At 42.6% G+C, this 27,631-nt stretch overlaps 1 protein-coding gene across 11 annotated transcripts in view; it reads left to right on the top strand.

Annotated features, from left to right (window-relative positions):
• RUNX2 (RUNX family transcription factor 2) overlaps nt 1-26,368 on the top strand; it is a 151,792-nt gene extending 125,424 nt beyond the window's left edge. For 6 of the 11 annotated variants that reach the window (XM_074820215.1, XM_074820218.1, XM_074820221.1 and 3 more), the window contains 2 exons: nt 687-848; nt 25,890-26,368. In XM_074820215.1, the coding sequence (XP_074676316.1) occupies nt 687-848; nt 25,890-26,368 (641 nt within the window). Of the gene's footprint in view, nt 1-686; nt 858-9,930; nt 9,966-14,474; nt 14,497-25,889 lie in introns of all 11 variants that reach the window. The other 5 variants (XM_074820224.1, XM_074820223.1, XM_074820222.1 and 2 more) reach the window with 2 other exon arrangements.
• The last annotated feature ends 1,263 nt before the right edge of the window (nt 26,369-27,631 follow it).

Below are 27,631 nucleotides of genomic sequence, written 5' to 3'. Positions count from 1 at the left end.
TATTTATCCTTAAAATCATTTCCTCCATAGTGAGCTGTAGTAAGTACATTAAAAGGCATCATTAGCTTCCGATAGTTATCCCAAACCATTTGGTTTCATACTGTCGTAATTGAGGTGATTGTAGGTAGTTGGGCCAGCATCCAAATGTGACATTTTTGGATGGATGCTGATAAGATTAATGACATTTTCCTTCTTGGATAGTATTTTCAGCAATGAAAACACTACTGTATAGTGTTTGAACTGTATAACAACTTGACAGACGTGCCAAGCGTTGACTGTAGAGTCTCCCCACCTCTGAAGTCCACTTCCTAAGCTCAGACCTGGGTCTAGTACTTGCTGTCCGCTTATCTGTCTGAATCTTCAAGGACTGACGAGTCTTGTTATAACACACTGTTAGACCTGGACAAGAGACTCCAGGAATTTGCAGCACAGCTGCTAGATCTTTTAAAACTCTGCTCACTGCTCCATTCATTTCCCCAAAAAATTGTAATGGGGAGGGAAAAGCACAGAGCGAGGCTGGAAGGGATTGAGTCCTAGAGGAGTAGGTTGTGTTTCATTACATTCTCATTCCGTATAGCACTGATGTGTGTATGTTCAGTAATCCCACCTCTTTCAGTTAGGCTGTTGAAAAAAATTTTTTTTTCCTTTCTTAATAATTTTCTCTTTTTTTGTTTGTTTTTTCCTAGACCCCAGGCAGGCGCAGTCATCCCCACCATGGTCCTATGACCAGTCTTACCCATCCTACTTGAGCCAGATGACTTCACCGTCCATTCACTCCACAACTCCCCTGTCCTCCACTCGAGGCACAGGACTTCCAGCCATTACTGATGTGCCCAGACGCCTCTCAGGTAAAGACTGTGTTTTGCCTAAAACAATTATGCAGATAGGAACAGGACTGGCAGAGGCTGCCTCCCTGGCCTCAGACAAACCTTAAGAAGAAGAGCAAAGCTCAGTCAGTGATAACAGGGTTACTGCATGGCGGGCGGGTGTCAAAGTCCCTTTCTTTTCAAAGTGGAAGAGCTGCTGTGTTGCTCTGAGCATATAGCATTTGAATGTCTCTAGGTTCATTTCAGATCAGACTATTTTAAAATTGTGAACTTGATTCTATGAACAAATTCTCTCTTTTTTTTTCCCTTACAAGAGGATGTTTACGTGCATGTTTTAAAGTAATTGTGATATTCTATATTTTTTGGTGCTTTACTTTTGTGGTGTGTGTGATATTAGGCATCCTGACAGATAGATGCCTTTATTTCTTCAATAGTTAAGGGTAAGGTTCATTCTCCCACATTTCAATCCAGTAGCTCAAAAAAGCCTATTTCCTTAGTTAATGTGTACTTAAGATGCCTATCAGAAACTAGCTGAGTCACTTTAGGGTAAAGATTGGACAAATTGTGCTTTGGAATGATGCAGGAGAGAGGAAATACATTTAGGAACATAGACAAGACAGCAGTGAGGAACTGAGACTTTTTTTTTTTTTATCAAACAAATGTACATGTACATACCGTGCAATTAATCTCTAATGGTCTCAGTGATAAAACCATCTGTGTGAAGTAATCTGATTGCCCCAAAGTAAGATAGAGCCTGTCATGGCACACAGTCACCTTGTATATCTTGCCAAAAATGAGGAACCTTAGGGGAGGGAGGCTTGGTATTAAAACTCCAACCTTGCAAGTGTGGAAATATTAGCAGTGTATGCCAAAAAAGCATGTGTAATGTAAAGAAAGCCTTTATGATTCATTAATGAAAACCAAAGAATCAGTCTTATTACATCTATTTTTGCATGTTTGCAAGATATTATTATAATCTTGGATGCTGCTGCCATACACCTGTTTGACTCGCAGCCAGGTGAATTTCTTGCCGTCGTGTTTTCTCCTTTCACCAAGCTCACAGCGCTAGAAATGTTGATCACTCCACTGAGCTGCATCACTGACAAGCTGAACTTCAGCCAGCAGGCGTGTAGGATTTGATTAGCGTAGACTCCTTGATTTCTTTCATCTTGGAGGAGGGAAGCTTTGTTTCTCAAACAAACAGCTGCAAAAACCTCTGCAGTCCTAGTGCGCTCTGCCTTCTCAGAGATGCCAAACATCTCCATGTGGGCTGAGGGTTGGAGGGTGGTGGAGCAGGTTCCTGCGGGCTCCCTGTGCAATGCGCTGACTTGGTTCAAAAAACTCGATCAGCTTGCTGCTGAGGAAATGCTTTGTTTGGCCTGAAACAGGTTCCCTTTGAGTCAGAGCCTCCTGATGGTCTGTGTTGTCGAATGGGTTATTTTTGCAATTGTGCCCCCAGCAATACCTCCAGGAGAGGCTCGGCTGGGACCTCGGCAGCTGTACAGCCTCACACTTGCCCTGCAGCCCTTGCTTGTCTGTGTGTATTCAGACGTGAGTGCCTGGCATGTGGGCACAGGCAGAATGACTAAAAGACCTGGCTATGTACATTATGTGGCTGCGGACTGAACTTTTGTGCTGTACTCTATAGTTGGTTGCCTTCGCGCTTCTTGCCCTTCATCTTTTGGGGGCTCGACCGACACCTCTGCAACGCTCTTACCTTTTTCATGCATGGGGATCTTGCTTCCAGTTAGCTTCAAGGTTGAAAAAGAGGACTTTGATCTTCCACAAGTGCCAGAGGTTGTCTGCAGTGTTTGCTGATTTTCAGAAATGCAGAGCGGTGTTCCTGGCTAGTGGATGAGCTCTGATGCTCAAGGAGGTGTGTCGCAGCCCCAGCTGCAAACCCTGCAGTTCTTCTCAAGGATTTCTACCTGGCAGTGCCACAGGAAGGGAGGGCAGGATCCAACCCTTTTTGTGTATAAAGTAGAGAGGGAAATGCAAGTTTAAAGCTGCCCCTTACAGCAACTGGTTTATGCCTCGCACACAGAGAAAAGCGAATCTCCACTCACTTACTTGATACATCTTTCAGAGGAGAACAGAGCTTCGATTGGAGCAAAAAATTACTGGTAAAAAACACTAAAAACTTCAGAAAATTTCAGGCATCTCCAGTGCATGAGGGAGAAATTAGAGTTTTACAAGGCCTTGAATAAAAACAAACTTTGCTTTCTGATACAGTGGCAGAAATCTTGATTATCAAGGCTGTTAAAAGTATACAAGGTAATTTTAATGAATGCCATATTTACTGCCTGTTACTTAACATCATGCAGGAGGAAGAATGGGTAAAACTTGCCCCTTAGGCCTTGGATGTCACACCTACGGGCAGAGGACTTTCTACCTGCCACAATTTCACATCACCCAGCCTTTCCACAGGGCTCCATGGCTCTGCCTAGGCAACTACTTAAATTGTGCTCACCCAGACATTGAAAATATACTATCTAATAAAGCAATGCATCCTTCAAAAGAGTGGTTCCTGGTTGTATTGTCAGTGGCAGCCCTCAAGAGCTATTTTTGATGGTAGTCCCATGACCAGAAACACCTCTGTCCCACTGCCAAAACAGTGGTGTTCCTCCTCATCCTGGTATGGGTACATCTCTTGGTGATGAGGACGCCTGTGTTTCAATCCCAGACTAGGCTAAACATCAGAAGAGGTTTGGAGCTGTAGGACAGGAGGTGACAGGGGTCTGCCATAGCAGTTCATGCAGTTCTCTGTCCCATGAGAGAGGGGAAAAGGGCAGCGGGAGAGGGGAAAAGGACAGCAGGCTGCAACCCTGAGGAGTTATTCAGGCAGGCTGGTGTAATGTGGCTGAACTGGTCGTGTCAGTGTCTAGACTGATTTCTTTGCACAACTGCAATGTTTGAGTGCATGCTGCAGGCACGTGCAAATGAGTGCCCACGGCTGTCAAACTTCAAGTATTCATCTTTTATTCTCCAAATAGGGATCAGTGTTATATTTGCAGTGTTGTACAACTAATTAATGATGTCACACATATTTTGGCAGTATTTAGCAGCAATAGCTGAAAAGCAAAGCAAAAAAAGATTATCTGGCATCACTCATGCAACTTTTGAAGCAATGATGTCTCTGGTGCATAAGTCTCATGTTCATATCAAGAATAAATAAAAAATAAGCTCATGAGGCCACACAATTCACTTACGTTATTGCACCAACTCAGTCATAAGAAGAGCAGGATTCCCCATATTTTATTAAAATATCTGTCTGCTCAGACTTCCCCAGAAGACGGTGAAAGTTGGTGCCCTAGCAGATTAATATTCTTAATTAAATAATATTGTAGTGGAAACCATGGGAATATAAGAACATGGTCATTTTAGAGAGAGTTTGCCTGAGGGATGTAGTCTTATTGCATGATTCATAGTGAATGCACTCAGTCTTTGTGTCCTATGCATAACCAAAGTGCATGTGGGATGGAGAGCATGAGTGTCTATTATGTAATTAATGTATATGATTCATATAAATACACATCACAGCCGTTTTACATAAAGCTTTGGGACTGATCCAGCAAGTCCTCAGCGCATGCAAGGTTCAGAGCAGGGAGTACAGGTTGGGTTGTTCCTGCAGTCCCAAGAGGGCTGCTCTGCAACAGGTGAAGGAGGTACAGGTATAGATGTCCTCAGGGTAGACATCCGTATCTGAGACAGTCACCCTCTGCTCCCTTTTGAGTCAGTGGGGACAAACTGGCATTTGCAGGAGTTGACCAGTCTACAGATGAGCTGTACTGGTCCCTGGTAGTGCCTTGGAAGAGCCTGTTTGTCTCCACGGGCTCTAAAGCAAGCCTAGATGAGTAGTTCAGGTACAGGCACGTCTGATCTGATAGTCTGCCTTTGGTGAGGTGATTTAAGAGATGATTTAACTGTCCCATAAACATATCCATATCACAGCCTTGTTACACTTCAGTCCTGGTTTAACCCTGCCATGGTCTGCCTCACTCTGACATCTATGTGCTCTGTGATTGCAGAGTTTGAGCTTGAATTTAATTTTGTTGAGAACACTGAGAAGGGAGGTGGGGAGAATTCTTCTTCCCCTACACCTTTCTCGACCTCCTCACCCTTCTGCCTAAAAGCTAGTCTCTTGCTTTTTGCTTCAACTTTGAGAGAGCTTTGCGGGGCCAAGGTCTTAAGATGCTGGAGGACCTGCCCTGCAAGTGTAACGTGAACATGTTCAGTGCTGGCTGTGGAAGAGCCTGTCCTACACAACTGTTTTTGATAAATGCCCATATGACAAAGAAGAAAATTAAAACTGAACCTAAATAGCAGGACAAATCACCAAACCTACCTTTTCCAGCGCCCGGCTTGCACTCTTTGCAGATGGTTGTCAGTTGGGGCTGCTGGCCTCGTACCACCATGCCCCAAACTCTCCCATCCCACTCACTGGAGTCCCCACAGCATGCCGGGTGGATTTTGATGTCTTTATATTTACTGTGTCATTGAATAGGGACATGCTGAGATAGATGAGGGACACGCTGGGTTCAGCCTCTAAATAAAATAAGTTTGCAGACCCATCTCTCTGAACTAAAATGGCCAGAAAGTAGTATCTTTACCAATAAATTACACAGTGGTGTGGTAGGGCCTCAGCTATTAAATACTGGTACTGTTAAATTGTCAGTGAGGTTGGTTTGGAGCGGGACTGGCCAGCATGGTCGCAAACAGGTCCCAGCCATGGTTTGGAAATAAGCAAAGTCCTGAACCTGTTCCTGTGGGCAGCTCGGAGGCAGCTGCCCTGTTGTGGAGGCTAAAAGGATTTAATATTACAGCTGTGGCCAGACCATCCTGGCAGGATTTAGAGCCAGAGAATGGACCCTGACCCCAGACTGTTTGCTAGTTCTAATGTATCCAAACTTTTCCATTAATTCGTCTCACTCTGTAGATATCACTGCATCATTTTGAACTATCCTGGACTTTCATCAGAAACTGAATTTAAGAAACCTTCACATTCTCCCAGCTCACTGAGGGCTGGCAAGTATAAATGCAACCTTTCAAATGCCAGACATGCCCTAATCAGTGACAATACTGTTCCTTTACACAATTTAATTTTCATTCTTGTAAGCCTACAAATCTTAAAAGAAAAAACCACATATAATGGAAGCAGCTCCAGCTGAACCTCTGAATTTAGTGTTTGTATATTAATGAGAAAGTGGCTCACAGCAATGGGCTGTTTTTTCTTGAGGTCCTGTACTGGTTCTCATCTTGGGTTTCTAACCCTGAATGTGAATTACCTTGGTTTTTGCCTAATGTCACGTACATGCATGATCTTTATAATAAGGATTTTCCCTTTTGGGGGGGATTTTGTCTTTGAAAAATACTAATTTTAAGAAAGAAAAGTTGTTTATCTTCCTCTAAGGAGCTCAGAAATCTTTACAGCCACTAAGTGAAAACTGTGGTCATGTGAAGTAGCTATTCTTGCATCCCTTAATTCCTACTAACTTCGTTAAATGTTGTGGGTAATAAGCACGTTAGGATGGGATCCTTAATAAGAGAAGGCATTAGTGCTGTCTCCAAAATACAATTCTTTTTCTCTTTACGTGCTGTGGGAAGCAGAGAAATGGTTAATACGGTGGCTATTGCCAGCAACGGCCTTCGTGTTAGCAGCTCATGAAATGAATGAGCAGTTCAAGCTTCAGCAATATTGTCTCAGGCTCTTGGCAAATCCAAGAAGCCAGCTCTGTTTCTGGTGTACTTGCTACACAGTGATGTTTTTCTTGGTGACTATAACAATTTTCGCTCTGTCTTCTGGGTTTTTTTAAATGGAAGCTGAAAGGCTCAAGGTTGTCTCTGTCTCCATTTCTTCTAGCTAATTTTCAACGCTTTCCCTGCGAGGTGACACTGAGTTAAGGCAAAGTAAAGAACTTGGGGGAGCTTGGGTCTTCAGAAACAACCCGCTCATTTTGCTACCTTCCCTAAACTTGTAACTTGGGTTTTTGGATTTTTTTTCATTATTTTTCAGTGGTTCTATTTATTTTGTTTACCGCAGGTTTTCCATTTTTAGTCTTCTGCCCACTTGGTGCCACCTGGGAATCTCAGCACCTTGGCACTCATCTGTGGGGTTTCAGTAGCAGCCTCTCTGCTGGGTAGAATCTCTCATTGGAGTAATTGTCCAGTAGATGCGTTGCATGATCCCTACCTCAAGGACGAAGGCCAAATTTTTCTAGCGTGGGTGGCCTCAAATTAGGCACCTATACCCATATTTAGGTGGTAAAACAAGCAGGCTGATTTTCAGACGCTTGAATATTATAATGCGTGTCTTTAAGCCCTTTTCATTTACTTAAAACGGCTGTTGCGAGAGGAAATAAACAGGAAAAATGAAGGCAGAGGGAAAGAGTTTTATTCCTGAAATAAGGGATTTAAAAAATACTGAAAAGAAACAAGTGGAATGTTTTTAAACGGAATAAATTTGTTGCTGATACAGGCAGGAAATAGCACACTCAAATATATGTGGATGTATAGATATATTTTTATCTGAGCTTTTTTTTGCAATGTGTTTTATATTTAGGACACATATCAAGATTTGCATCTGTTTCCAGAACTTGCTGCTAACAGTTAGTAATGATGCCAAAACATACTTTAGTTCCAGCTTGAGACCAAATGATATTCAGGGCTTTTTTTTATTACTAATTTAGGGTCTGATATTAATTAAGGAAATTTTCCATAAGTGCCAGGCCTTTTCTGAAGAACTCATTAAAATTATATTAACTTAAACCGGAATCACAGTCTGAGCATGTTTTGTAATGATTATTCTTACTGACTCTGCTGGGTTTTGTAAACAGAATGCTAATTGTTAATGGGGCAACCAGGCGCTCGATTCCAGATTTTCAAAGGGCCAGATCCTGAGCCATTACCTAGATGTGTGCTCCCAGTAAAGTCAATAAGGTCCTAATAGAAAGGCTGTGGGACAGAGCTCTTTGTTTCAGCCTTGAGCAAAGGCATATGATGATTATTCCATTCTCTTGGTGGAATCACTGTTGATTTTCTACCTAGGATGGAGCCAGTGGTGGTGGCTGATGCAGGGCCACGTGTGTCCTGATACGCAGAGGGAATCTAACTCTATACATGAAGCTCTTTGGTACATATAGGGTGATCACAATCACTTATTTTGCCCTTAAGTCGCTGTGGCCTTGAGTCTTTGTTGCACTGAATTTGGTTTGATTAATTGCACAAGCTGAATTTATTAAATGGTTCCATAAAATGCGGGAGAATTGGGTCCTTCTCATACTGTGACTGTGTTTGGTACAAGATAAGTAGAAAAGTATCTTATACCCTCCAGGAGTTGTATGGTTTAAAAGGCCCAATTATGCAAATCTTACACTAAAAAATACAATTCAAGACGCAAAAAGTGTTTCTGGTAGAAACAGCTGGAACTGCCTTGACTTTTGGTGAAATTTCCTCTCATTTCTAGCCATCCAGAATAAGACCGTGCTGAATTTGGTCAGGAAGGGAGTGTTAGAGCCTAGCAGAGCTTCACAAAACCTTTTTGAGGTAGTTCAGTAATGGTTGTTGGCCCCATTTTACAGATGTCCAAATCTTCTCCCCTCTTCATGGATGTTTTAGCAGAAAAGGATCTGTTGTCATGCCAACTTGGCTGTCAGACTTAAAAGAGCATTTGTATTGGTGATATTGGGCTGATACTGGTAACCAAAAGAGAAGGTAAGAGCCATGCAAGCAGTTCAGGCTTTCTGTGGTTGTACAAAAGAAAACAACGTAGGCAGCGAAGGAGAGGAAGATGACTGAGATAAAATGAAGGTGCGCACCTTCACGTGGCTCATAAAGGATATTATTAAGAGAGAAGGAACTATTTCATATGCAGAAAGGGAGGGTATTTGGGGACGCTAATCTGGAAATCTCTTAATATTTGCTTTCAGACTGACTCAAAAAAGAATGAGGGAAGGGATCAAAGCAGGAGGTGCCTTCCTGAGCTCGGGACAGGTTCTTCATATCCGCAAGAGCAGTGTGAGGGCGGTGCAGGGTCCCTGCGGGTGGAACCTGACCCTGCACCCATGTGGTGCTTGCTGATGCTTCCATGTCCAAGGAGTTTTTAGCAATGGTGGAGCTTCGCCTATAAAGCTCAGGGAAGAATAATTTGATATAAGGAGCTTTCCACAGATACACAGATTTATAGGTTATTAATACAGTGAAGCTCATGTGATTACCTCCTTTGAACCAGGCTGTAAGATTTCCCCAAATTATCTGTCATTTGAACTTGAGGATAACCTTTGAGAAAAAAAAAAGCTGTGTTGGTCTTCATTTAAAAATTTCCAGGGAAGCAAAATCCACCACAACCTTTGGTTACAGACGCAAATTAAGCTTGCTTTGGAAATGTGGGTCTTATTACTAGTCTGAATTTGTCTAACTTTAGTTTCCACTCATTTGAACTTGCTATAACTGTGTCTGCCAGATTGCAGCACCGTTTTTTATTTCTGAGGTTCGAGTGGGTTCCTGTGGCTGTGACACATACAACAAAGAGGTGGTAAGAAAGGAGGTTGCTGTGGTGGCTCTCAGGGAGATGGCAAAAGCCACAGGGAACTGGATGCTGTGGGACACAGAACTGGTTTGACTTGCAAGGAGGCTGGAGGGGCACTGTGCAAAAATATTTTGGTCATTTAAGTTTGCTGTGGGTTCACTATGATCTATCAGAAAGTGGAAGTTCCCTTCCCTAGTCAGCCAAACTCCTACGGTATCTGCTGAAAAGGAGTTATTTTTGGTTGAATTACTAGTGGGACTCTACTTTTCCAACCCACCTGAAAAAACGCACTGAAAAAGCATTTTTCACTGACTTTGTGGCCTTCTTCTATTCCTTTAGGAATTTTTCTGCATTTATATTTGCCCAATTGTAAAGTCCCTCCCATTTTTTCTAACAGAATGAATTTAATTCCTCATTCACTACCCTAGATGGAGATACAAGAATAGGACAACAGGATACACATTCTCCCCTAGTTTTCATACACTGTTTAACCTTTCATTTGAAGAAACGCAGCTATAGTCACGGGGGCTTTTTCCTCCAGGTTTAGTTAGTATTTGCTCTGTCAAAAGCAAAGAGAAGCCTGCAGCTCAGAGCTCAGGCTGTGGCCCTGTTGGGTAGCAGACAGAGCAGCCTCTTTGCTCTCCACGTGCATAATTATTCCACGGGCAAATTTGCGAATAGAGGGTTGAAGCTGCATTAAACCCTTGGGATTACTTGGACCAGGCAATGCTCTCATTGTATGAAGAAGTTTAATTCTGACAAAAGAGGTATATCATATGCTTAACGCAGGGGGGTTTGTGGTGTTTTAAAGGTGCTTGTGGAGGAGGAGAGGAGTCAGTGTGGTGAGTCTTCAGCCCTGTCTGGGCCATGTCACCTCCAAGCTTCTCAGTCGTTTTTTCCAAAGGTCTTTCTAACCACCTACTTGACCTTTTATGCTGTGGTAGCCATGAATGTTTGCTGTAATATATTATTTTGTAATATAGAAGTGCTGAGTGTAGGCAGCTGGAGAAAGCTTCTTGGCCTCCTGTGAGAAAGAGAAGTGACTGTGCTGAGAGAAAGGGAGCACCAGCAGAGAAAAACAACCCAGGGGATTTAAAACAAGGATCAATTCTGAAAGCAAAATGGAGCGGTAGGGCATCTCACGTCAATCTTCCTGACTCTTAACATCACATTTCTCTGGCGGTGAGAAGTGGAAGGTGGTATGCTTGGATTAGGAGCGGTACCCACAAAGCCTCTTTCATTTAGCTGAGATGAAAAGTCCCTACACAAGCTCTCGTGATGCCACGTGCATGGTTTCCACTCGTTATTTTTAATGGTTAACTGGGCTATCACTGTCTGATCCATAGGCATCAATGCTTTTTTATGCCATTTTCTATTAAACAAGCACTGTCTAGAATTGGCAGATTATTATGAAGCCAGAAGCTAAATGTATGTCCACCTTGTTTTAGTTTGTATGATTAGTCTGAGCAATGGGCTTGATTAAAAAATGGGATTGCAGCACAGGTACAGGACCGAATGTGTAAGGCACATCATTTTTAGGTGATATATATCTGTAAAAACACAGCTTCCCATATTTAATTCTGTGCTGAAACTAAGTTCTGTGTTGTGTTGAAAGCTGAGCGTGGGATTGAAAGGAGATTTTCATGAACTGGAGATCAGTCCCCTTGCCAGTCCGCTTGCCAAGGCTTCGCGTGAGGTTTTGACTTTCGCTGGAGCACCCAAGTTTGGCTACTGCAGGCAATGCGGTTCAGTGATCAAAGTAATGGCTGTATTTGTGAATAGGTAACGGACCTTTGCTGGAATCACTGCTGACCATGCGATAGGCAGTGGCTGCTAATACTGTTTGTATTGCAGTAGCTTCTGGAAGTCCAATTGCATTGTGCTAAGGACTATATAGTTAAAGAAGAGGAGATAAAAAAAGAGAGGTCATCCCTGTCCTCTATGAATTTGCTCTCTTAAATACAGTACAACTGGTTACAAGATATACAGCAGAATACAAGAGGGAATTGAGGAAACGTGAAGAGATTCAACGATGTAATAGCACTGGCTGCAGCCTCACTAGAGCAGGATGGTAGTGAGCATGGGTGGAAGGGAGTGCAAGGATGATGTCTGAAGGAGGGACTGAGATAGCTCTGTGGCTCTTCAGCTCCTTCCAGGCTTCAGGGGCAGCAGGAAAGAAAGCACAAAGCTGCTCATTACAGCTTGTAATAAGATGCAAGCAGTGTTCATCAGCATTGTCATTGAGAAAGCTGAGTGAGGCAGATCAGCCCCACCAGGTTAGACCAAGGGTCCATCCAGGATCCATCACCTTCTCATCATAGCCGAAAGTGGTCACTCAGTTCCCCTGGAGTGCAAACCCAGAGCGTATATATTCCCAAACTGTAGGGGTTTCCAAAGCTGGAGGTTTATATCTGGATCGTTGTATTTAATAGCGGTTGATATACCTCTGTGAATCTACTTACCCTTAGGTAAGTGGGATTAACCCCAGAGGAGCTGCTAGGTCAATTCTTCTATTTCCTATAGGTCTGTAGTGTCATAGTCATATAGGACTGACAGGAACCTCATAAGATCATGTGATCTGTGCCCCTCTGTGCAGAAATAGGATTGAACATCTGCAGGTCATTCCTGTTAAGTGTAGCCAACTAGTTATGTGTATTGCTGCCATTGAAAACAAAAATAAAACCATGTCCCAAAGAAGGAAGAATCCCAGCCAAAAAACTTCATTAAGGTTGAAATAGATCATTCTGGTGCAGTTAAAAGATTTTTGGAAAATAAACTTAAAAACAAAGGAAGTAAAAGCTAACATTATAAAAGAGTATATGAACAAATGCTTGAGAAGCGATGGGGGCTTTATGAATACATTCGAAATATCCCCAGGCCAGAATGAGACTGCTGGCCATAAAGTGGGATTCATCACTGCAGCACGGTGAATAGACCTGGAGATGCATAGGGTTTGTCAGCATTGACAGAGGGAAGGTATAGAGTAGAAACCTCTGTGAGAAACAGCATAAACGTTTAGATAGCCTCTAGGGCACAAATTGCAAAGGCTGGGATCTGGACTATGGACTGAGGAGTGAAAATTAGGCCTTCTGCAAAGGTGCCTGGTTTGCCAAATAGAAGGGAAACAAGTGCCTCAAAAACACCAGGAGAGCTGCTGACCCAAAATCTCTGCAACATAAGCCTGAGATGAAATGGCTTCTTGGAAGAGGCATCTCGCAGAAGCTCCTTAGAGGAAGTCCCCGGGAACTGTGATGTGGATGCTGGCATGTCTGGAGGAGCCACAGAGGAATCCTGGCAATGGGAAAAAGGCACCTCTCTTCCCCCTTTCTTCCCTCTTCCTCTCTCAAATATCTCCCTCTAAAGGGATTTTTTGTTTGTTTTTGTTTTCATTTTGATTCCTGCTAAAAGCCAGCCCATGTTGGTTTTTTTATGGGTGAAAAGGAGCGCAGGGGAGGATCTAAGTACCACCGGAGCCTAATTAGGAGCCATCGTATTAGAATCCAAAATTAGATAGGAAGCTGGGTTTAAGGGTAGTCCAAGTCCAACCAGTTCCTAGTTTGGCCTGGCCCACGTAGGTGGGCCAGACTGGTTTGGAGCTGTTTTGAGGACAGGCTGCTTGCCCATGGAGGAAACCATTCCAGCCGCAGTGGAGCTGGAGCACAGTGCCTGGTCCTCAGCCGGGCCAGCTTCTGCTCTCATCGGTCTGCTCTGCAGATGCGCTGGAGGGGTGTTTAGTTTAAAGCAATTCTAGCTGTTGCTTTCTCAAGCAGATGAAGACAACTGAAGGCGATAATTCAGGCTGACTTTGTATGCCTCTTTTTTATTTCAGATATAGGTTTTGTGTATGAAGGTTTCTTTTAAGCCAAGTTCTCTTTACTCTCTCTGACTTCTACTTTTTCTGTGTCTTCACCTGTTAACCTGTTTATAAAAAATGTCTGACGGGTTTTGCCTTTAATCTTTATAACTACAACATCTTCCAACAAAGGATTTCATAGTATTTTCCAAACTGTGCTACTGACCTTTGTTGCTTGGCTAATACGAAGTATTAAAATACTCATCTTATAGCAAGCAAAATTTAGCCAGGAAAATCAGATTATATGCCCAAAGTCACAAAACAAGTCAGTAGCAAGAGCCAGAAAGCAATGCATCACATTTCCCCTTTTAACAGCTTTAATGGATAAGTGGGCTTTCTAAACTTATAAGTAACATATGCTTTTTTTGCCAATATGCAATTATCCTCTGCAATATCTCCATGATACATTTATTTTTTACCCGTCTGGTTAGAAGCTGTCCAAGGTCTCCCTTGAAATAAAGCAAATTCAGAGACTAGTCAGGTTATCCTGACTTAACTACAGGCTTAGTTAAATTTTGGTAGGAGTGTGCATTTCTACAGCCTATGGCAAGCTCAAAGCAGTGAGTCTTATCTTACTTAACAGAATTGTAGTATCTCACATTTACCATGAGCTGTGGCCATTCACGTGACTGTTACTGTGGTTTATCTGAGACGTGGTAACTTGGATTTTAAGCTTAGACCATCAATAGTGATTTGAGCTGCTAGTGGTGTAGCCTAAGTTGCCATACAGCAAACAGCCTAAAGCATGTTTATGATGTGAGCTATTACAGACCAAAGTCTGTTTCTCTTTCTCATCACGTTTCCTGGGAGGATAAAAAACACATTCAGACTTTACACTATGGAGAAGAAGCATTTATTTAGAGGTGTTCAAAGTTGAGCTGGTTTAAGCTTCAGCTCAGCTGATGAATGGAGATGCTGTGTGGACAAGCTTATAATGATTGAAACTTAGCTTACAGTAGTTTGCCTTAACTTGGTAAGAAACCCAGATTAGGTCTGAAATGACTGAAAAAAAAATACATGGAGGGCTTTACATTGCTTTTATTAAATGAGATTGAAAATCATACAATGTTAAAGTGGTGCAGTGCTGAATATCAGAAGGGATACAGTTCCTCTAGCCCTGCTATACACCTGTGTTTAGCTATCTGTGTCCTGCTGAATTTGATGGAAGTTTGGTACCTAATCAGGCATTGAGTGCCTAAATGAATGGATTGAAACCTCTATAGGTCTTTGCACTGGTCAGTATTTTGACTTTTAGATATAGGAGCAGCAGCTCGAGCGAAAACAGCCCAGTGGTTGCATGTAAAGATTTCCTCCGTGTCCCCAAAGCTCATGGTGACTCAGGACAATCTGCATTGTACGGGGGCAAGTCCTGCTCTGCGGCTTGTTGACAGCCACAGCTTTGCTCCATCAATGCCAAGGGTCACAGTGTCCCCGAGCTGCTCTCACTCTGCCCCATGAGATGGGCGCAGCAGTTTGGCTCGGTGTTTGCCCACACATCTCCCCGCAGGGATCCTTCACACCCTGAGCCTCCCAAAATTCCTTTGACCGGTGGGTCTTGAGTCATGCTGACATGTTTGACAATTTTATCATGGCTTGACGTTACTGCTGTTCGTGTTTCTTGGGGGAAATGTGTTCTCACTGTAAGGGAAAAAACTGGCCGTCACTGGGTGAGTTATTTTCCACTGTTTTCACTCCAACAGTGTTATTTTGCCTGCTGCTAAAATCCTTAACCTAAATGGAAATGCCTCCCCAGTATCTCCCCTCTCATTTCTCCAGTACTCAGAAGCTCTCTGTGGGTGAAGAGCCCTCATCCCCTTTGGAGCAGTGGCTCTTGCGAGCTCCTGCGCAGCTCCCGCTTCCAGCACAAGCAGCCGCTTTCAGCTGCCTCCTCGCAGGACGAGGTGTGTCTGTTTACCCTCTGGGGACACAGGACTTCAAGCTGGGGAGGAGAAAAAAAAAAACAACGTCATGGCCTTGGACGTGGACAGGAACTGAGGCTGAAAATGTTCATTGAAGAGAAAAGTTATTTTGGAGGGGAAAAGTGTGCTTTGAATTGTTTAGATGAGGGGGTTTCATGTTTTATGGATGTCTGGGGGCTGGGGAGGTGCCTCTTCTTCCGCCGTGTATGAGATTGTTTAGGAAAAAAAAAAAAATTGGACTATCTACATTTGTGAATTTAAGCTTTTTGGCCAGAAGCGTAACAATTTGTAGGGTTTGAATTTTCTCTGGGAAAAAAAAAAAAAAAAAAGCATTTTGAGAACAAGGCCCGGGTAACCAAAATATGTTTGTTTTTGTTTAAATTGCTCAGTAGAGAAATCGTCTCTTGTCTATTGTTAAGAGAGAGGTTTAAATCAAAGGCAAATTCTACATATTCTAAAATATACAGACAACTCTTTGAAAGCAAAGCCAAGCAAAACTTTAAAAGAGACCTTCTCCTTGATGCAGAAGTTTTCAGTTAGTTTACTGTGCTGAGGCTCGAGTGGAAAGAAACAGCCTGAGAAACAAATCGCAAATCCCCATTTCAGAGGCGGAAGTCGGGGAGAGCATCGTATTAATAGCACACGAAACCTTTCCACAGAGCTTCTCATCCAGGGCTTTTCCAGCAGCAGCGAGGAAAAGCCTTTGCCGTTCGTGGGGATTTTTGTGTTCGGATTTGGCTGTGGAAGGTTTAAGTGAGCTGCAGAGCGAGGGAGTGGAGGACCTGATCCTCTCGTGTTGGGTGGTCCCTCCTACCGCAAATAACCCTATTGAAAACAGAGGGACTATTTGTGGAGTCATTTGTTTGTCAGGAAAAGTAGGGTTTGTAGGATACGGCCCCAATTAGCAGCCAAATTCCTGGTTATTTTCTCGTGATAAAAATGCAGCTAACTGTCACAGAGATGCACGCAGCATCTCTTTGGTTCCCGTTTGAACTCCTGCCACTTGCTCCGTGCTTCTTCCTGCTTCCTTGGTCATGCAAAAATTATTCTGGCACCACGCTACCTCGGATGAGGTGACTGCTTCCCTCCTGCCCAGGACTGACGTGGCGTCCGGCCCTTTGCCGTGCCATTTGGGATCGGCAGGGCTTGGGCTGTGCGCTCCCTGGCTCCCGCTCGCTGGTACCCATCGGTGAGGGCACCTGGAGGCTGCTCTTGACCTTCAGCTCCTGGCCGCTGGAGCACATCAGGCAGATGCTATCCACTCTGTGCCTGACATCACTGCCTAACACCCAACACATCTCCCACCATAAATCCTGCTTTTAATATGAGCCAGGTACAGTCAACCCCATCCAGAGGATATCCCCTCCCGAATCCAGCCTTTCTCAGGAGATTTACTTAACGAACAGTTCAGCACCGAGCTGCAGTTTTGGGAAATGCCCTGAATTGCCCGCAGACGTTATCACAGGGCAGGCACCCTGCCCGACCCCAACGCACGTGCTGGTGCAGGCAGGGTGACGGCTCTGCCGGCCCTGTGCGAGCTCGGCGTGCTGGCGGATGCCAGGAGGGCTTTCTGGGAGCTGTGGGAGCACTGATAGCAGCACTGTTGTTTGGGGGAGGGAGGAGTGCTCTCATTAGTTGTATTCTTTTGTGGCTCCTTGTTTTGGTAGCCATGTCATTAGTGGTTTTTAATTTTTTTCTTTTTTTCCCCCTTGAAACTGAAATAAGGGCTGAAAGGGTGGATTTGTCCTTCTTTTCCTTTTTCTCTCTTTTTTTTTTCCTCTATTTTTTCCTTTTTTTTTCTTTTCTTTTTTTTTTTTTTTTTTTTTTTTTGGCTAATCTGAGGCACGCTGCCACATCTGAAGCCACTTGGCTTATTATGGATTTCATGGAAACTGATTCCCTGAAAGTGTTTCCATATGTGTGTTCCCAATATATCCCATCCTTTTCTAAATGGGAGTACAAACTCGCACACGAGCTGGAAATGGCTTCAGGATGTGACAGAGAAGTCATATGACTGGAGTGGCACTGTGTGTGGCCCTCTCTGAAAGACACGGTGTCCTGTGTGCTGGCTCCCATCCTACAGTAGATCCAGTTTCAAAGAATATCTTCCTTCCCGGCTTCTTAAAAGCTCTTAATCAAGAACCAGCAAGGAATCCTCTGTCCTCAGGAGGGATGCGTATTAGTTGAATGAGATTCGAAAGGAAAATTTGGATGGGAAGGAAAAAAGAGGGGTTTAAAGGGTGAAATTACAGAGCAATGCCAAGGGCTTCCCCCCTCCTCCCGCCCCTGCAAAACATAGTTTCTTTGTGTCTGCTTGAGGATCAGATGGTATTTCTGAGTTGCTAGCATGCAGTGGAAAAGTACAATTCATGACAACATTGGAAACAAATATTTATACTGGATAGTTAAGGCACATTTTTCTACAAAAAAAAAAAAAAGTAATAGAGTAGACTGCTAGCCCCAATGTATATTATCTTCCCATTCACTGGATTTATACAGGATTCTTGTACTGACGCTCACCGTTGCCGTGCATGCATTGCAGCTCTCAGCCCTGTGGTTTCACCCCCTTTCTGTATACAACGCTGCTGATTTTGCTATCCAAGAAAAGCCTCAAATGTTCCTTCTGATGTGTTTCGGCTGGGGCTGGTGAAAAACAGCAACGGCTGAAATTCAGGCAGGAAAAATTGGGAAAAACTGAACTGGGAGCGATACACGCCTGTGTGTGTGATTGTGCCATGCAGTGTTATACAGCCGCTAGACTTATTTCCAGGAAACGTTATTTACTTTTTGCTTCCAACGCAACACGTAGATGGCCTGAGATTTTAAACAAGGAGAAGGGTTTTGATATACTACCAATTCCTTCCCACCTGAATCACCCTTGACAGCTCCAGACTGAAGTCCCTGAGATAAGATAGCAAAGACCAAGAAGTTCAGAGGCTTCCCATCACATCAGGTCAACGGGCATCCACGGGTGGCAGGTCGCAACTGCTAGCTGAGGATGTATTTCTGTAATGTGACCATTTGTCCCCCTCCTGTGGTTCTCATTAGAAAGGTTTGAATCCTGTGTAAGTGAAGCTTCACAAGAGACAACATCTATAAATGAGACAGTGATGACTGATGCTTTTCGTAGCCATTCCTACTCCCAACAGTCCATCTAGGAGGGGTTTGTTGTTGCTTTTTTCCACGCACGGGAGGAATTTCTACCCATTGATGTTCTTAAATTTAAGATGAGCTACCTCTTGAGGTGCAGCCAGCAGCCACCTGTGTTTAGATGCATAGCGTCACCCAGCAAGACTTAAGATGCCTAAAGAATGTCCCATTCTTCCAGAGCAGTTCGTCCAGCAGAAAAGTCCTATTGAGGGAGCAGGGCAGGTAATGATGAAGCCCAGACTGGAGAAGTGCAAAGAGACCCCAATTTTGCCATTAAGCAATGTAACAGCTCTGCTTGGGAAACACTCTCCTTTATTTGCACGAGTGGTACTTTAATGGTCGCTGCTAATTATGTTATTTATGGGGTGTTTCTTCCAGCAAAGGGCTTAGGTGCTGCATCATAAATTCAGTGAAAACATCTATCTGCAAATTAATCCATGGTATTTTAGGTGCCAAAGTCCTGTTACCTAAATAACAGAAGACACAAGCAGGCAGTTTACCATGTAACCTGGGGGTTTAAAACTGGGGTACTGAGGGATAGCGAGAAGAGATGCACTAGAATTAGGTTCTCGCCTGTTGTGCGTGAAGCTCTGAAGGGGTTAAAATGTTCCTTCCTCCCTCTGACTTTTGTGAGACTGCTGTGCTTAATAATATTGCAGTTTAAATGGTCCCAACTAGGCCTTGAAGTTAACACCTTGTTGAGGTGAAGGAAAGAGGAGGGGGGCCAGTTCACACTTTTCTCCTGCTATTGTTTGCAGGAGACATGCATGGGGTAATCTGGGGGAAAATGCAAAAAAAAGAAAATAAATATGTAAAGTGCTTTTTTCTTCCTTTTATTTTTCCTGATTTTTTTATTTTTCCTGAATTAAAGGGAGACAAAGAGCATTTGAAACATACCATTTCCTATGATAAATGGTTGCAAGTATCCAGACACACACTCATCCCAAAAATGAACTGGGGAGGGAAAAGCCCTGTGCGTTATTGGGCGATATTGGATGTGATGGTGGGGGATATGGTGTAGGGGAGAACTTTGTAGAGTAGGGCTGATAGTTGGACTTGATGATCCCAAGGGTCTTTTCCAACCTGAATGATTCTGTGATTCTGTAATTTCTGCAGCTCTGCATGACCCTCACCCTTGCAGCACATAGACACGTGCTTGGTGGTAGGTGTGTGGGAGGAGTGTCCCTGAGCTCTGGCCTGAAGATGAGCACCAGTTTAGCTTTGCAGGGTCAGGACCTAGCAGTTACAGCAAGGAATAGGTACGTGAGGAGGTAGTTTGGGATCCCTGGGAATTGCAGTCCCAGGCTCCATCCTGCAGTGTCATCCAGAGGGAAGGTGGTACAGCACCTTTGGAGAGTCAGAGGCTTGCCTGGAAGGAGTCAGGGAAGAATCGTGCTGTGTGTGATTCTCTAAATGCTTACTAGCAGAGGCAGGTGACAAGAATTTAACAAAATTAAGAGCAAAATAACACTCTCCCCAATACAGAAGGATGCTTGGGGAAAACTGAGGTCCAGCTAGTATATAATCACTCCCCCCCATCCAAATATGTTGCAGAGAATCCTTAAGATTGCAAAACTAAGTGCTCAGAAATTGGGAAATCTCAGTACTTGTGTTGCCTGTGCAACTTTAAATCAGCCTCATTTTGCTTATGCATTATATTACAGATTTTAATTACAGGATCACATGATACTTTTCCCACGGGATTCCTGTCTCATTCAGTGCACACGATGGACAGTGCTAACTTAATGAGCAGCTCTTCAATATTTTGTTTTCTTCTTGTTCTTTGCATTTCCCCAGGCCTTGCTTATTGCAGAGCTCTGAAGAAGGAATTCTTAATTTCTTGATGGGCTTTGCTCTAATATTTCTGCCATAGCATTTGTATACAGTTGCAGTGCAATATTCCCAAGAAAGAAAGAACATGCTTTAAACAGAGTACTGAGACTGACCTTAAGGTTTCGTGTAATTCAGTGAACCTTCTTTGTATCTCCTACAGCATGACTTTTTTTCTGTCTTTAGCCTTATGTTCAGACCTCTGATCCTACTGGCTTCAGCTGCATCTGTGAATATTTAGTGCATGTGCAAATCAGAAGGCAACATCTTTGCTGGGCACAGAAAATGAGAGAAGTGAAAACGTGATTTCGAGACATTTCAACTGAGTCACATAGCAGAAACATGTATAAAATCCAGTTTGCTCAGGAAATAATCGGGTCTCTGTCACCTTGTTCACTTCACCCCTTCTGATTTCTTGCAGCAGTAGATTTGGGGGATATATAAACAGTCTTCTCTATCCCTCAACCCTGGTACGCTTCCAGAGAAGGTCAACTTGTGTGCTGCCTGCAGGAGGGTTCGTGTAAAAGGAATAGCATATTCTCCTGTAATCAAATGTTGTATTGTAGTGCATACGGAGAAGTAACTTGAATGCTGGTATTTCCTAACTTTCTGACTCTTCACATGATACCTTAATAATATCCTTTTGTTTGTCTCTAGTTGTGTTTATAGTTTCTCACATTTCTAAAAAAAGCAAACCCCAAGTAACCCCGCCTTCCCAAATTTTTCTTTGCAATATCGTACAAACATCCACATTGACCATCATTTAGCTCCTTTTACCATGCTTCCACCACTGGAGCCACTAAAGGACCGATTCTAGATCAGGACTGGTGCTGCTATGGGTGGGGATGACCCTATGTTTCAGCAATATTTACAGAAAAAATGCTGGGACTTGGGACTCCTAGATTTCATTCCAGTCTCTGGACAAGTGTCTTTGTAGGGGCACAGACTCTTCTGCCCATTTTTAGGCAGAACGCTTATGGTTTGTTCGTATTTAGCTGGATTTTCATGGCAATGTCTCTCACAAAAAAGCCACTCCTATTCCAAAGTTCAAGTCCTTACTTCAAAGCATGGAACTGGTACAGCTTTTCAAAGGAAGGCTCCTCAGAGTTTAAGATTAGTAAAACAATATATTTTTCCCAGCAGAAGAGTTTCAGCTGAAATTTTAAAAACAAATAAATGCATAAATCACAATTTAGCCCGAGACAGACGCCCAGCATGGACAGTTTCAGCCAGAACATTTAAAGTTTGGCAAAGCTGTAAGAGACAGAAAATCGTCTCATCATGTGAAGTGTGTGGCATACTTCATACGAGGCGATATTATCAGCTGTAAGTAATCCAAGCTGCACATATAATTCATAGATGTAGATGTTAGGGAAGGAAAAAACAATTTTAATAGATCAATTAGGGCTACATCCCAGCCTGAATCGAAGTATTGAACAAAAACCCACAGAATCTAGTATCTGTTTCAGCAAATGTCTTAACACTGAAGTTCCCTAAAACACAAGTGAATCATTTAGCTACTGGTAAATACATTTAACTATATGTAGCTGAATTTCCTTGAGACAGACTATTCAGTGATTTTCGAGTACAGCACCACTCTGTTTTCTTGCATCCAGCGATTATGCATTGACTTGATGTGCTAGAAATTTCCCTATCAGACATATGCAATAAGCCAAGGGGACCTTTTTTTTTTTGATAGTGAACTTATAGTATAAAATGACAAAGCAAATTGCAATATTTGTAAGTTATAAAATTATCCTATAACCCTCTAAAGTAGATGTCAGCTTGCTGTACCCACAAGGAGTTAATCTGTCCAGGGTACATTATGATCTTTAATAATTGGAAGCGATTGGCCAAAGTGCTGTAAACCTGGCAGAAATTTGTTGCCTTATTTTCTGCAAACCACAAGCACAGCTTATTAATTGAGAAATGAACATTAACTGGCATTAGCTGGCATCTGTAAACTGAAAAAGAGAAATGACCACGGTACGCATTCAGCTGTAAATGGTAGAGCTGCAAAGCTGCAACAGGTAAAATTGGTTTTTAAGCACGAATGCAAAACCATTTTAGTCGGCTGCTGGCGAATGCCCAAGTCTAGGGTTTTTAATGAGGCTTCTGCATCAAAATAAGTGAAACCACATGGAATTTTAATTGTTCTTATTCTAAATATGAAACACACTGGAGCAGTATTCTTGAATCTAGGATGTTAGCATATATATTGGCATATTAACATGACCACTTTTCTGTTCTAAACGTATAGCTCTCAGAAAACTTGAGTGCCAGGTTACATTAAGGAGGAATCAGCTTGGAAGGTTTAAAAACAGTTAATCTGGACTCTTTCAGATGTAAAGGTTTTTTTTTTCAATACACTTTTTTTTTTGTATTGTCAAGCATGGTGAGCTGAACAGACTGTATAGGGAAAGAAGATCACTTGCTGTGCTTTTTGCTGCGTTTCTCTTTCTGGTGGCACAAAATAAAGACTTTTCTCTTCACAGAAGTGTGGTTTCGCAATCTTGCAGCCACGATGTAGGGCAGAGAATCTGTGCTTCACCCATTTAATACAAGCTGTCACGAGAGTGGGAATTCACAGATGCAAATTGTTTTCTTGGTCTGATGGAGGAAAAATTAGCATAAATCTTTGATCCTGCTGGGGAGAGGAATAAATAAATTATTTACTTGCATTGTCATGTTACTATGTTGCTGATTGACATCACTATTTGTGCACAGCTAGATATACAAAGATGGGTGCCATACCCAGAAGAGCTGTTTATCTTCCCAGTCCAGCGAAGAGCTAAATATATATAAATATGCATCTGGTGGTTCCAAGTTAGAACCAAAATCAACCTTAACACAAGGAGGTAGGACAGAGAGAGGAAGAAGAGGAGGGTGAAAATGCATCAGTGCGATTGCATAGCAGTGAGGGTGAGTTTTAGAGGTGACTTTTAAAAAAGTTTCTAGACTCACTTAAAAAGGAGACTTTAGAACAGGCATCACAGAAAGCTTTTTCTGATCTCCAAAAATATCTTTACACAATGGAGATACAGAAGGCCGGGAACAAATCGCAGCCTAGTGCAGGGAGTTAAGGAGAGAGCAAAAGGCATTTGGGCAAAAGGGGAGTCGGAGAAGTGAGTATGCAGGAGCCGTGCAGACACAGCCATGAGTGAGATAAGAAAGGGTTATGGTTATTTAGCCTTTGGGTAAATAGAATTGTGCTTTACAAGCAACAGTAAAAACAAACAAGTGTGGATTTACTAGGGTATGTAAGGAGGTCTGTAGCCCCACATTAGAAATGCCTACGTGTGGTGTGCACATTCCCCGTGATTCCACACTTACATGATCTCTTGGCAGCACCCATACAGATAATATTTGGATCTATCCCTGAAAGGGAGATTGCCTTTTAATGTGTAAAACTGTGTGGATAGCTTGTTATTAAGAAAAAAAGAATATTGACTGCAAAGAAACCAAAAATGCCGATGTTCTACACCCTTACACTCATAACAATTCTACCTGTGATTATAAAAGTCTTTTTTAGCTTCTGTCAGGGTAAACTAAGAGCAACTCTGTTCATGTTGGGAGAGTTGCAATAACAATAAAAAAAAAAAAAAAAGAGTATAAGCAGTAGCAGATTGAAACTCAGTATTTTGAGCAGCTGGGGAAATTATGTTCTAACCTTATATTTCCAGATACGTATCAGACCTGTTCACAATATAAAGGATAGTGTTCCAAAATTACAGCTTTGAATCTGGGTGGTATTGCCTCTGGCTATTGTTTGCAGTTGGGAACGAAAGAAGTTGCATCAAGTAGTAGAGTGTTTGCTGTAAAGGTACAAGTTATATTACATTCCATGGGGCTGTGGTTGTAGGGATTGATGATGGAGACAGACCCATTCACCCGTAGGTCACTGATTCAGTTCCAGATAAAGATAATAGTAATCACATTGTCATCAGAGTTAAAACTGGGCTTTTACTGCCCATTTAAAGTTCTGTACTCGATATCTTTTGAGACAGCAGATTATAATCCCCAGGTTTCAGGCTGCATGATTTGGATGCTTGGCTGGCTGTGGCCCAGGTCCTCCAGCCTGAACCCAAGCTGTGCCTGAGCTTCGCCCCCCTGCTGTTTTTAGATATTACTGAAGGTGTGGGTTAAATAAGATGGTAGAACAGGAGAGAATAACGATCTAAATCACAAAATGTGCCACACAAGGTGGCAGGGTCTGTTTGAGTCTGTGGTTTATGGCAGAAACCATCATTGTGGGTTCTATAGGGGTCTGAGGGCAGAAGGGCTAGAGGGACCTTCCTTCTACACAGCAGTGTCGGCAGGTCAGATCCAAAGCCTGTCTACAGGGAGAAGCGTTACTGCATCTTACACTGAGGATACACAGGGTGTTTCAGTGTTTAGCACATCAGCTTGGCATCTAGAAGATGCATTATTTTCCTCTTAAGTAAATCAGATTCGGTAGACTGGCAAAGAGGAGGATGAACCCTTGAATCTAGAGGACTGTAAAGCTGTAGAAGTGTTGGCTGGGAAGCACAGAGGGAGCCCATTTGATTTCATGATTTTCCCCTTTATTTATACACTGCTCTTTCCATCTCTCTCTTTCTCAAAATGTACATATGTATTTACTGCATACTGTCCAAGGCATTTGTCTCCCTCTTGCACTGTACTTCTTCATCAGGCTTTTTCTCTTTCCCCCTGTCCCCTTTCCCACACCCTTTTTATTTTCCAATTTTCTGGCTCTTAATGTGAGCTTTCACCATCTTTTTCTTCTGCTCCTGTCCATCCCACAGTCTCCTAAGCAGATCACCAAGCTACTAACGTTTGCTTTCCAGTTCTGCTCCAAAACTTTGGGTGTTTGATGTGGGATTAAAAATTAGGCAAAATGAGTTTACCCATCCCTGTTTTGCGTTAGACTCCAATTCACAGCGTTACCATCCAGACGTTCACAGTAGCCATAAACTGTGTGGTCTTTTTTTTAACCAGACTGCACAGACTACATATGAAAACAACTTTTTTCAACGACAAAAAGAGTGTTGGGCTTGTACTTTTCCATTGACTGCACTGAAAAGTAAAATTTGCATCTTTGCTATCGGCTCAGTGGCTTTGTCCATCCTTCGGCTGCAGCAAATAATATTTTTCAGCCATAGGAAGTAGCTGAGCAGATCTTCACCTAAATAAATTGATTTATGGCAAGAAGTGGGGCTTAGTCACCCCCGGTGTAACTCTCCTGCTGTCAGTGGTGCAACTAACTCGGTGTTGCCAACTCTTGTAGTTTTATTACAAGTTGCACGGTAATTTCTGCTTTTCTTGAAACCCCAGCTCCCGACGGCATGTGCTGAGGTGGGAATCTCAGCTTTCGTGTGCAACCAGACCTGAGTTTCTCAAGAGGCTATATAGCAAAAACCCAGAGACACATAACCCTCAAAGCTCAGAAACCAGAAGGCAAATCAACTCCAAATCCACCTTTCTCTTTTTGGCTCTTTTTCAAGCTCTTGGATGTTCTTTTTTTTTTCCCGGCCTGACTTGTGACCTATGAACGCTTCAGGTTGGCAATGCTGCTCCCTCCATTGGCATCAGTGGAGTTAGACCAGGGATGAGTTTGGCCCAGTGCTTCTAGAAGACAGGTGTATAACTCTGTTCCTTGCAATGTATTATTTGATATGATCTGCTGTTCTCTTGGGGGCCAAAAGAAATGGGTTTTCTTAGAAAAATAAAATTCTATCATCACTTGATACAAAAAATGGTATTTACAGAATTGTTTTCCCCCGTCTTTTGTTATAATTTTTTAGGTGCTTCAGAGCTGGGCCCATTTTCAGATCCCAGGCAGTTCACAAGCATTTCATCCCTCACTGAGAGCCGCTTCTCCAACCCACGAATGCACTATCCAGCCACCTTTACCTATACACCGCCAGTCACCTCAGGCATGTCACTGGGTATGTCCGCAACCACTCACTACCACACCTACCTACCACCACCCTACCCCGGCTCTTCCCAAAACCAAAGTGGACCTTTCCAGACCAGCAGCACTCCATATCTCTACTATGGCACTTCGTCAGGATCATACCAGTTCCCCATGGTGCCGGGAGGGGACCGCTCCCCCTCCAGGATGCTTCCACCGTGCACCACCACGTCCAACGGCAGCACGCTGTTAAACCCTAACTTGCCCAACCAGAGTGACGGTGTGGAGGCGGATGGCAGCCACAGCAGCTCCCCAACCGTCTTGAATTCTAGTGGCAGAATGGATGAGTCCGTTTGGAGGCCGTACTGAGATTTCTTCTGTAGCCGGCCCGACCTCCGCGAGCCAAAAAAACCCCAAACCAAACAAACGGTCGACTAACTACGAAGTGCCTGTTTTTTGTGGTCTTTTTTTTTTTAAAAAAAAAAAAGATTTTACAGATATGTGCAACTGTGTAGATGGGATGATAATGGCCATAAATAACACAAGAGTTACCAACACACCACAACCCATGTTTCAGATTATGTGGATCAAAGCACATATTTTTTTTTTTTTTTTCTTGGAACCATTTTACCTTGTTTTATATTTAAAATGTACTTTTTACACACACACAAAAAAAATCACCCCCCTCTTTTTTTTTCTTTTTTTTTTTTTTTTTTTTGTCTAGATTGTTGTAATAACTAGTGAGTTCTTTTGCCAATAAGGAGAGAACGGACTCCCCAGCTTTCAGGAGAAACATGGTGATGCAAGGCAAAGGCTGCATTCCCTTTTATTTTTTAATTAAAAAAAATCCTAACCATGAACTCCAAATACAGTTGCAATCATACAACGTATGGGACCCTCTTCATACCCGTAGTGCAATTCAACTGGCTTGTATTGGTGCACATAAAAAGGAAAGCAAAGATCAAGTTGCTTCCATTTTTCCATGATACATTCAGATGAAAACAGCTGACCCAAAAAACTCTGTCCAAGCCTTGCTGCAGATAATGGTTGGAACTTCTCTGTGTTCATTGCTTTTTCGTTTGTTTTTGGGTACTTAAATAGAACAAATCTTCAAGTTAGGCTAGACACCCCTGGGGTTTCCTTTTTGCTTTGTATCCGTTCATTTTGCCTTTGATTAGCCAAAAACCAAAAATAACAACCAAAACCTTTAAAAACAAAAACCAAAATGTTATTACTTTTGCAAAATATGAAAATGGCAATATATATTACTAGAGCCAAAATGGTATACATAGTATTTGTGTTTGGCTATGTTCTTTTTTTTTTTTTTTTAAATTATAAGTGTGTAAAATTTGAGGTTGTTTGCTAACATGAATCATCATATAACTTTAAAAGAATATTTATAATTATTTAATGACATTTGGACCCTTTAAACTTTTCTTAATGTAATGATATATTGACTTCGGTCTCTAAAAGTGTTGTGTTTTTTTTTTTTTTCACTTATTACATTTCTGCAATGGTGTAAACCTCAAACCTTTACCCAACTCTGAAAAGCAGTTCCAGTGTGAACCAGTTTACAATGTGACTTAAAAATGACAAACCCAACCCAAATGCATCCACATCAAATGATTTTGG

Source organism: Strix aluco, chromosome 3, assembly GCF_031877795.1.
Source record: "Strix aluco isolate bStrAlu1 chromosome 3, bStrAlu1.hap1, whole genome shotgun sequence".
NCBI classification, from domain to species: Eukaryota; Metazoa; Chordata; class Aves; order Strigiformes; family Strigidae; genus Strix; species Strix aluco.
This window is presented reverse-complemented; position numbering and strand designations above follow the sequence as displayed.